This window comes from Antechinus flavipes, chromosome 3 (assembly GCF_016432865.1).
Source record: "Antechinus flavipes isolate AdamAnt ecotype Samford, QLD, Australia chromosome 3, AdamAnt_v2, whole genome shotgun sequence".
NCBI classification, from domain to species: Eukaryota; Metazoa; Chordata; class Mammalia; order Dasyuromorphia; family Dasyuridae; genus Antechinus; species Antechinus flavipes.
Window position 1 is genome coordinate 456,832,426 of NC_067400.1, and position 12,027 is coordinate 456,844,452.

Consider the following 12,027-nt stretch of genomic DNA (forward strand, 5'->3'; position numbering starts at 1 on the left):
AATGCTGAAGAGCTATTCACCAAAGCTCTACTTGTGCTTGTAACAGATTTAGACTCAGAGGGTCTTTATCCTGGTTTACACTCACTCTGATGAATCAGGTTTCCCAGAGTAAGGATGGGTGCCTCTACCTCATCAGGGTTCGAGGAGTACCACTGAGGAATGGTGAGATCCTTCTTTAATACTATTGGCTCAAAAATCTCCACTGGTGTGCTTCATTATCATTGCTGATTGATATCCATTGGTCAGCCAGACAATTTTAGAAAGAAGCATTTACTAAGGTGGTATAGAAGAAACAGTTGATTAAAAAAATTTTTTTTTGTCTTCCCTAAAGTCTAAGATACTTTGTGTCACAAATACATATGGAATCTAGAGAAAAGTGGGCTTAGGTTTAAGGAGCACATGTAGTTAAGGAGAACAACTTTTGGTTGCTAGAAATCTTTTTCTCCCATTGGTGGAGTATTACTCATGAATTCTCCCGTATTTGTGGTGTAGCTTTACTGCTGGGCTTTTTGTAAACCTATGAATCTTCATTTTGTCTCTATCTCTGGTTCCCAGTGCAGACACTACCATCAGTCGATCTAGAGATGCCACTAGTACACCCAGGGGAAATGCTCCAGATCTCTGAAGTTCATAAGGTTCTTCTCAATTGAAGGAAGGGAGGTGGGAATCAGCAACTAAGTTTGAAGTACTTTTTTCCTTCCCAATCATTTCTCCAGATGATTGAGAGTTTTCTTCATGCTTAGCTTGAAACCTATTTTTTGAGTGATTATGATGTGGCTAGGTACCTGCTTAGGGTACCTTATTACTTTTTTAAAAAAAATTTAAAGTGGGATTATTTGATTGACTTAATTAACCCCCACCCTTATGCTTCTATGGTATTTCAACACTCTACAGATTCTGAATTTCTTTGTGGTAAGGCTGCATTTTAATCTCAGAGGAACAGCCAAGAATCAGAAAAGAAAGAGCATGAGCCATTCTATTCCCCTAAGAAAACTCTCCATTGCAAATAGGACTGAACTGGAAGCAGATTCCTCATGGAGTTTATATAATCCTCAAATCTCTTGGAGTCATTCCCACAATTCTGAGTTCCCATGAGAGATGAGCAGAGGCATTTTAGCTCTTAAGATTTCCTTGGCATATTCAAGGAATGCCTGTCACTGCCCCAGTAACTATGAGGGGAAAATGTCAAGCATGAAGTTTCCCACTAAAGACCCAGACATATACTTACTGTGTTAAGAGAACTAGCCACTCTACTATGTGACCTTGGGAGAAGCCTTGGTTTCAATGGAAGTTTCTGTGAAACAAAAAGTTAAAACCCACATAGATACTATCACAGCTACTTCTCATTTCTTTATGCTATGTCCTCCCTCCCCCACCAAAAAAAATATATAGCCTTTAAAGGATATGACTAAGTTGTTAATTTTTGGATGGGCAATAAGTATCTCATTTCATTCTAATGTTGCTCCTATAGCTTAAGACTGGCCTGAATTAGATATAGCCTACACATAATAATTGGCAATCATTTTTTCTTCAGCATTTCACATAATTATCTCGCTAACCTTGTCTACACTTCTTTTTTTCTAGCAGCACATCAGAGTTTTGTGACCATAAGCACCAGCCAGGAGTATATACCTTCCATGCAGAAAATGGGGATGCTCAGTTCACAAAAACATTTACACTTTATGTAAAAAGTAAGTTGAAAATGCAGAAAATTTAAACACATTAATACTTTGTAATTTAAAAAACAAAAATAACGGTGAAAAGATAATGCTAAAAAGCTATTTTGAAATACCAAGGTGCTTTGAAAATATGTTAGTGAATTTTATTAAATTTCTCCCCTATCTTGTCATGTAAAATCTTTAAAAGATTCATTCCATGTGCTTTCTGAATATGACAACTCATTACAGTGTCCCTAATATTCCAGTGCTAGTGTTGATTAAAGGTGAAACTGTTTCAATACAGTCTTCATGTTGCTATTTGTTCCCATTCCTTTGGCTTTTGAAAAGAAAAGAATACTAAAGTGTGTACCTTTTGAAGCTCATATAGCTCCTGAAACTGATTTGAAGCTATGAGAAATTGAAACAAAGATTTTCACAGCAGCTCCCAGCAGAACAAAGCAGTGTAAAGCAAAAGGCTTGCTATGACTCAGGAGTGGAAGAGAGGCAGAGGAAGTCCAAGCTTTCCCAGGAGTAATGGCAGAATATTCAAGGTGCCCTTCCCTTCTGGAGAAGGCAGCTGTGCCTCCCAAGATCACCTGTACCCTTATGTCTTTTAGAACCCAATCTAGATGTATAATATTATACCGACTTTTTTTTTTCATGTTCATTGTTTTTTACAGGGAAACCTCAAGTAAAAATGGATATATCAATAAATCAGACTTCTTGTTACTCTGATGGCTACCCTTTACCATCTTGGACCTGGAAAAAGTGCAAAGACAAGTAAATGAAGATATTTTCTCCTGTTATGATGGCAGAATTGTTTGCACCTGCAATCTACATTGTTCATGTGATCAATACTCAAATGATCAAAAGCATTTATTAAGAATCTTCATACATGTACTAGGCACTGGACTAGGGTCTGGGAATCCAAAGTTAAACAGGTCCAACCTCAAGGACTTAACATTCTATTGTTATCTTTGAAAGCAGGTGGTCTAGGGATACCATTAATTGGGGATTGGCTAAGCAAGCTGTGGTATATGATTGTGATGGAATAATATTGCCCTGTAAGAAATGATGAGCTGGTTGATTTTAGAAAAACATGGAAAGACTTGCATGAAATAATGAAGAGTGAAATGAGCAGAATCAAGAGAACATTGTATACGGCAACAACAATATTGTTTGAAAAATAACTGAATGACTGAGTTATTCTAAGTATTACAAATGCTCAAATATAAAGAACCTATGAGGGAAGATGCTATCCACTTCCAAAGAAAGAACTAATAAATAGAAACATGCATAGTATGGTTTTACAACACACACACATGTGTGTGTGTGTGTGTGTGTGTGTACATACATATTTGTATATATGTGAAAAATAATATATATACATAGAAAATAAATTAATAGTGAAAAGATAATGCTGAAAAACTATTTCACAATATTAAGGTACTTTGAAATATGTTAGTGAATTTTATTTAATTTCTCCCCTATCTTGTCATGTAAACTCTTTTAAAATTTCATTCTTTGTGCAGGGTGGGGAAGGAAGGAGGGAGACAGCTTGGTACTTAAAATGTAACAAAAAATTAATTATTCAAAAAAAAAAAGAGAAAAAGGTCAGTATAGTATAGTCAAAAGAACACTATATCAAAGGTGGATATGTGATTTTTACCACTCTTTATTATGTGACCTTGGGAGAGACATTTAATCTTTATAGATTTTAATTTCAGTGGAAGTTTGTGAAACAAAGTTAAAGCTTACCCAGCTAGAATCAGAGTTACTACACAATCTTTCTTATGCTATTCTCTCTCTCTCTTTTTTTTAATATAAAGCTTTTAAAGGATTAAGACACTAAAGGAGGAATCAATTGATACTGCAGAAGCTATCATCTATTAATTTGTATTTTCTTCCCAAAATCTTATTAATGTCTTTTATTTGCACCATAGGCCTTCTCCTATGCATCCCTCCCCTTACTAATCAGTAGAATCCTTCCTTATAAAGAACAAGAAAAACTGAGCAAAACTCAGTTGTTGCCTAATGAGATAGGCAACATTCCACACCTACAGTCACCCAACTTTTTAACTGTGAAGAGGAAAACTTGTTTTGTCATCTATTCCCTAGGATCATGATTGATCATAACACTGAATAAGAGAGCAGGCGCCATGGCTTTTTTTCCTTGAGATAGATAAATTCCAGGGAGCAATTTTTTTTTGTTACATAGTACCAAGCTGTCTCCCTCCTTCATTCCCCACCCTGCACAAAGAATGAAATTTTAAAAGAGTTTACATGACAAGATAGGGGGGAAATTTAATAAAATTCACTAACATATTTCAAAGTACTTGATATTATTGTTTTGCAGAGATTTTGAACTGAAATCTAATGCTGCATTGCACCTGACACCCATGGCAATGGCCTAATTTCCTGTGGGTACCATTTCTTTTCAGTTGCACAGAAATCACGGAAGGGATTTGGAATAAGAGAGCCAAAAGAAAAGTGTTTGGACAGTGGACATCGAGCAGCACCCTGAATCTGAGTGAGCAGTTCAAAGGACTCCTAGTTGAATGCTGTGCCAACAATTCACTGGGCTCCTCCTGTGACTCAAAGCTTTTCAACTCCCCAGGTACTATGCCATTTCCATTATGATGCAAAAGCTACAGGAACTCCCTACAGCTCAGCTTGTCTACCCATGTTGGTTCAGAATTAAAGGGACTTTACAAAGGGAAATAAATTCAATGTATGAAGAGGTTTTGTGAGTCAAACACAAATTCCCAGTAACATCAAGTGCTTTGGAATTTCTTGGAAGAGATCTAAAATACTATAAACAAAAGGAATCTTCTTGCCGGAATTCTCTATAAACCAATAAAAACTCAGGTCTAGTTCTTATGTCTAAATTGCATTTTATTTTAGTATGTCATAACATTTTTGAATCTCTATTTTGCCATTCAATATATTGCCACTGAAAATCTGATAAACATGCCATCTCTGCCTTCAGGGAACAAAACAGTTCCTAGAAATTGCCATAATGCTAACAAAAAATAACAGCAATTGAAAAATGACATTTTCCAGATCTAAACTCAGCACTTTGGCAACCCAGTTCTATTTTTCATTCTTGTTAACATTCTTGCTTGCCTGCTGTTTTCTGATGTGTTTTAGATGCCTCCTTCCCCCACCCACCCACCCATTTAACTTCAGCAAACTTGGGGCTTATTAACTTGCAATAATATTTAATGTGGCTGATTGCCCAAAACATAATTTCTTCATTTAACTCTGTACACTTTTGATATCCATATAATAAAAGATCTTACTAAAACTTCTCTAAATTGCTTAGTATATATGTAAATAAATTATTTTCTTATAGAGAATATATGTGTGTGTGTGTGTGTGTGTGTGTATACACACACACACACACACACACACACACACACATACATAATTCTATTTCCATACATAAGATTATGGTGTCAGTGAGAAAATAGGTTTCTGTCTTTTTCACAGAACTGTATGGTTAAAAGGGACTTCAGAGATCACCTAATTCAACCCCTTAACCTATGCAGGAATGTTCACTACAATGTTTCTTAAAAGGGATCATCTAGCCTAATTGAATATTTTCATCCCTTGAAAGAATCTGTTTTTCATTTTTAGACTGCTTTGATTACGAGAAAGTTCTTCCTTATATTATGTTGAAATCTGCCACACGAAATCTTTTACCTATCAATCTCAGTTTTTGCCTTCTGAAATGAAAATTATGAATCTCTCATTCACACCTAACACCTCAAATCTGAAGGGTGCTTGATTTGTTATTCTGAATATGTAGGCTTGTAATCTATGTGGTTTGTGACTATTTACAAGAGAATGCCTCATAGTCTTAAGTAATCAGTAAGGAAGAAATAAATATTTATATAATGCCTACTACTACCAAGCACTGTAATAAGTGCATTACAAATATTATCTTATTTGATCCTCACCACAGAGTAGCTAGGTGCTATTATTATCCCCATTTTACAATTGAGGAAATTGAGATGAAAGAGGTTAAATGACTTACCTAGGATCAGATAACTAGTAAGTATCTGGGGCCTGATTTGAATTTAGGTCTTTCTAATTCCAGACCCAATACTCTAGTTACAGCATTACCTAGCTGCTTGTGATATTTGTTGAATTTTGTTGCTTTGAAATATTTGTTTATGGAGGTGAGAGATTGGTCATAGTTATTAAAATAGTAGATGATATTTTAATATACACTGTTGTTATAATAATAAACAGAAGATTTGTGCAACATAAAATCTTATGGCTGGAAGATCAATCCTTAAAGTACCAATTCCCTTTAGAATTGTATTCCAATTTATCCAATCTATTCTGCCTCATAAGAGATCTCACTAGCTCATAAAGGAACCTATTCCATACTCACCATCCCCTAATTGTTGGAAAATTCTTTTTTATGTTGATGTGATATATATACTTCTCTATACTTTTTATGCATTGGCCCTGATTCTACCTACTAAACCAAACATATCTAATCCTTCTTTCACAGGACAATCTTTCTGAATTTTGAGAACAGTAATGATACCCAATCCCCAAATGTTATTTGCTTTAGCCTGAATATTCCCTGTTTCTTCAAACTCATATCATAGCTTCATATTCTGATTATTCTGTGGTATATTTTCTTGTCAACATTTCTCCTAAATTGCAGCCCAAAGAACTGAAAATAATTCACCTGATTATGGTGAATGGCTTCTCACATCCCTCATTCTGAACATATTATTTCTTTAAATAATATAGCCTTGGATTTCATTAGATTTTTTTGGTTGGTACTGGTGGATTCATATTGAACATATAGCATCCACTCTACCTCCCCACCCAGGACTTTTTCCATGAAATCTGCTATTGAATCTTGGTTTTCCCATATCCTATACTTAGGCAGTTATTCTTTGTTTTGGTCCAAATGCCTAATCTTACATTTGTTCCTATTCAATCTCCTCTTGAAAGGAAGCTTGGTATAGTGGCTTAAGAGTAGCTTCAAAACCAGCATCATCAGAGTTCAAGTCCAGCCTTTGACACATGTGACATACAGCAAGTCATTTAAAATCATCAGGGCTCCAGGCAGAAGACAGCAATTCAGGTGATGATCTGCACTGATAGAGGGAATTTCTTCATCTAGAAGTTTTCTATAAACCAATGAAAATCACAAATCCAGTCCTATGCCTAAATTTCATTTGATTAGTTTTAGCCTCTCATTCTGCCTTGTCATAATCTCTTTGGATCTCATTTCTGCCATCCAATGATTGGAGCTATCCCTCCCAGCATTCTGTCAGCTGAAAATTTAATAATTGTGCCTTCATCTAAGTCACTGATTAAAGTGTAGAAACAAAACAACAACAAAAATCATTGTTTAGTAACATTATTTTGTTTCAGGATCTCTTCCTAATATCCAAGACAAGATTTCCTTCTATACCACTATTGGATTTTGTCTGCCCTTCATTGCTGTTTTACTCACACTCATTTTTCACAAGTACAGAAAGGTAAAAACCAAGAAGGTAAAAAACAAAAAAAATTTGTTCCCTACTTTTGCAACATTCTGCATTATTCTTAATGGGTTCCATTTTCCTTATTTGAAGCAATATAGGTATGAAAGTCAACTGCAGATGGTACAAGTGATGGGCTCATCAGATAATGAATACTTCTATGTTGATTTCAGAGAATTTGAATATGACCTTAAGTGGGAATTTCCAAGAGAAAACCTAGAATTTGGTAAGATATGTAGACTGCAATTAAATAGCACAATGGAATTGCTCTCCTGACCCCAAACTAAAACAGATATGTACCCATGTTTGCCCTTCAGGACAGGTCCTAGGCTCAGGCGCCTTTGGAAAAGTGATGAATGCTACAGCTTACGGAATTAGTGAAACTGGAGTCTCGATCCAAGTTGCTGTCAAAATGCTGAAAGGTACAGTAAAGCTGAATGTCCTCACCAAAGAGACTTTTGCATTTTAAGTTAGGTCCCTAAATTATTTATTGTACTTGGGTCATGATAAAGAGAAGTGATGGGTTCTAGGTGGCACAGTCCAGTCTCAGACACTTACTATATGTGTGACCCTAGTCAAGTTGTTTCCCTTAGTGTCCACAGTGATAAAATGAAGATAATAATAGTACTTACAAGCCTGGGTTGTTATAATGATAAAATGAGGTGATATTTGCGGAAGCCATTGCTTCCAACTCCCAAACTACAAACTACTTTGCAAACCTTAAACATTAATGTTATTAATGTGAAATGCTTTGTGGTCCTTAGAAAATATAAGCTACCATTGTGATTTTTTTGGTATTCATGAGAATCTATATTTGCCATGAAACTAGGTGGGAATATACTTGCTGCAAGTAGATGCTACCTCTTCTGTTACTGTCATAAAAGTCAGTCTTGAGAAAGTCACAATCACGGAGCCCCAGAACAAGAATAATGCATATGCTTAAGTTTTAATTCTGATAGCCAAGGAGATTGGACAAGACAGTCTCTGAATGACTCTTACAACTAGACATGGCTTATGTCTATAGTGTCTACTACCAGAGAAGCTGAGACTGGTGGCATTCTTGATCTGGAGAGTTCTAAGCTACAGTGGGCTAAGCCAGTCAGTTGTCCGCACATAGCTGGGCATCTAAATTATAAGCTTTTGGAAAGGAGTAGCAAACTGGCCTAGATTTGAAACAGAACACGTGAAAACTCTTGTACCAATCAAGAGTGGAGGTCGGCCTTGTGAGGAGCTCTGTACTTTTAGCCTGGTGAGAGAAGGAGAGTCAGTCTAAAACAAAAAGTCCCTTTTAGTTTTAAATATAAGTTGGAGAGGGGAGTCGTAAAAATTCAACTTCTCAGAGTCTCAGTCTCCTCATCTGTAAAAGGATATTAATCCCTGTAATAATGACTTGATATGGGTTATTATGTATAACATACATAAACAACCTTGAAAATTTTTAAGTGTTACAAAATTGTCGATAGTAATAACAACATTGTTATACTAGTGTTGCAAAGTTAAACATAGGAAGGGAACACAAAGACATGATTCTGTCTAGTGAAGAGATTAGAAAGAAGTCTTAATACTAATATCTGCTTTAAAGAAGAGATGGTAGACAGAGCACTGAATAGAGTATCATGGGACCAAAGTACAAATCCTGGCTGAGACAGTTTGTACCTCTGGGACTCTGGGCAAATTATCACCTCTCTGGGCCTCAGTTTCCATTTCTATAAAATAAGGGGGCTGGACTGGATGACATCTGAAGTCCCTTCTTGCTATAGACATGTGATCTGCACAAAAACAATTAACATGAGATTTAGAGGGGCATCTAGGTGGTATAGTGAACAGTGTCAGGAATCTGGGAAACTCAACTTCCTGAGTTCCCAAGAAGGAAGATAGTTAGAGGCACTTCTTCCTTAGAAGGACAACATTTTTATACTCTTCTCAATGAGAAGGGTGGAATGTAGCAAACTCTTTATAATTGGTGTTTAGCTGGCCTAAAACCAGGATAATATGCTCCTCTCCTTATTGAATTGCAGTTCTACTGGGAGGCAAGAAGGACCAGTTCAGCTATGTGACTAGAGGCCTTTGAGCCTTATTGTAAAATAGGGAACTCATTTGTTATAGGAATGTTTCATTAAAATCCATAGATCCCTATAAAATTCATTCCAGTTGCTAACTTCACTTGAGACATTTGAAGCTGGTAGGGACAGCTATTATAGTATCATAGATCTGGACCTGGAAGGGGTATCAGAAGCTATTGCTTCCAACTCCCAAACTATAGATCTAACAGACAAGAAGGTCATGTAGGTTTTAGTTCTTTAAAAAAATTAATATCTACTTTTTATTTTTTGATTTCAAATAATTCACCTTCCAACCTTTTGTTCTCATAATCTTGTACTTAGATAATTTAAATGAACCTTTCTTAAATCAGGAAAGGAAATATAATTTTTAGTATTTTTAAAGTTATTTTAGTTTAAAGATTAATGTTGTTTTAGTTTAGAGATGTATGTATATTCTTCCATTAACAGAAAAGTCTGACCGCTCAGAAAAAGATGCTCTCATGTCAGAACTCAAGATGATGACTCACATTGGAAGCCACGAGAATATTGTGAACCTATTAGGCGCTTGCACACTGTCAGGTAATGATCATCTATTCCCATTCTATCAAGAGCATTAAGGGATTGACTTAGGAAGGTCCTATTGAAAAAGATGGTATGTAGGACCTTCCAACACTTTTTTAGATTTAGTGCTCATTATGTGTATGGCACTGTGCTAAGCACTAGGAAAACAAAAAGAAACAAAAGGCTAAAGGTTCAGACAAGAGGCAGTGTGTTATAGAAATAGATAACTGAACAGATATGCTTTTATATGGACATCATCACATAACCCTAAGCCATTTAAACCAAGCACAGGACTAAGAGTTTGACACCTCAGCTCTAGAGAATTTCAATTGAGATAATATCTGTAAAGCACTTAGCATAGTACTTGGAACACAGTAGACACTACTAATAAATAATTCATAGAAAGTGTAGCCAGAGCAGAAGCTGAAAATTTTTTCAGTTGAAATTGTCTAGAGCTGAGGTATCAAACTCTTAGTCCCTGCAATCAGCAAAGATCCTAAGTGAGGCCTAAACCAGATGCAAACACAATTGAAAAATATTTAACAAAGCAAATAAAAATACAATAAAACATAATGTTAATTTGTGGATTTTTAAGTCAATATGCATTTACAGTCTGGTTCATTCTTCCTTGGGAATATCCAAGACATATGTGCCCATATCCTGTCCAATCTCAGTACTGCATACCCAAAGCATGGAAAGACATCTATTCCTCCTCCACAAAGAAAGTGGGAATTCCCAAAGAGAAAAAAAGTCTTTTTTTAAACAACCAATAAACAATATTTAATAAGTTCCTATGGTGTGTCTAACACATTCCTTAACACAAAAATGAAACTCAGATTTATTGTTGCAAAGATAATAAGGGCTAAAATGGAACCTCGGAAGGAATTGGACTATGAACTATGGGGCTCAGTAAAGTTGAAGAAGAGCTAAGCAACTTATCTTCCTGTGACAGAAGGGATATAAACCCTTTGTCATCGTAATTCAGAGGTAGCAATCAGTGTGAATAATGAATCTCCTGATGTGGTCATATCATTTGCATTCTTGCTGCATATTTCCACTGGCCCAGAACCAATCACCACATTTTGCATGATTATTACTTTGGATAATGTGAATTCAAATACATGGGACTATTCTTGAAGAGTCTGAGGAAGACCTTGGAGTCAGCAATGCCAGAGTTCAAATCTTAACCCAGAATCCTGGGTTAAGCTCTTAGTACCTCCAGGAAACTCTCTTAAGACTTTAAGTTATAAAGCTCTTATTGATTTGCATAGATAAAGGGAGTTTCCACAACAGGAAGTCCCTATACTGATGAAATCAGTGGCCTAGACCCCCCAAAAAAATCTTTATTATTCTAACCTATTGTTGTATGTTTTCTTATATACACACTTATATGTTTATGTATTTATGATTAAAATTGTAACCATTTTAACTGAGATAATATATAAACATTAACTATTATTACTGTTGTTGTTATTGATATTTCAGGACCAATTTATTTGATATTTGAATACTGTTGCTATGGGGATCTTCTAAATTATCTAAGAAGTAAAAGAGAAAAATTTCACAGGACATGGACAGAAGTCTTCAAACAGCACAATTTTAGCTTTTATCCCACTTTCCATTCAAGTTCCAGGTAAAAGATAAGTGGTAGTTTTAAAAAAGCACAATAGAAAATCACTAACACATTGCAATGTAAAATAAATGTCAAAGAGCCATGTTTCCATCTCTGTACCTACTTGGTGGATTAAAAGTCCAAGATTGTGCTCAATGATGAGTTTGCTGAGCAATTTTTGAAAAGCCTTTTTTTTTTGGCCTTTTTTTCTCCTTTTTCTTTTATTAAAAAAATTTAGGATAATGATATTTTTCTGCTGTTTAATGTAATATCTGTAACAGATTCTTCTAGTACCTAAAGTATGTCCCTAAAAGCATTCTAATCCTTACAGCAGTGTCTTCTAATTATTACTTAGGTTGTAGTCAGAAAGTATTGATTTGAATTCCAAAGTATGTAACATATTCTTAGGTATTGAGGTTGTTATAAGAATTAGTTTTTCACACACAGATTGGACTTTATATAAAAAGATATATTTATTGCAAAATGATAGGAAAAAGAAGCTTACTTGTATCTCTAGAAGTTTACAGAAACAACATATCACACACATCTTATCATCTTATAAAATAAAGATGATGTAAGGATGACTAACCTTCCATATTCTCTATCAACCTGAGGGTAGGAGAGAGAGAACCCATGTT

The 12,027-nt window shown here is 35.4% G+C and overlaps 1 protein-coding gene across 1 annotated transcript in view; it reads left to right on the forward strand.

Moving 5' to 3' along the window:
* FLT3 (fms related receptor tyrosine kinase 3) overlaps nt 1-12,027 on the forward strand; it is a 70,833-nt gene that overhangs the window by 42,084 nt on the left and 16,722 nt on the right. Inside the window, 8 exon segments of the mRNA XM_051986529.1 lie at nt 1,585-1,691; nt 2,339-2,438; nt 4,100-4,275; nt 7,065-7,171; nt 7,268-7,400; nt 7,492-7,596; nt 9,685-9,795; nt 11,263-11,410. Coding sequence (XP_051842489.1) covers nt 1,585-1,691; nt 2,339-2,438; nt 4,100-4,275; nt 7,065-7,171; nt 7,268-7,400; nt 7,492-7,596; nt 9,685-9,795; nt 11,263-11,410 — 987 coding nt within the window.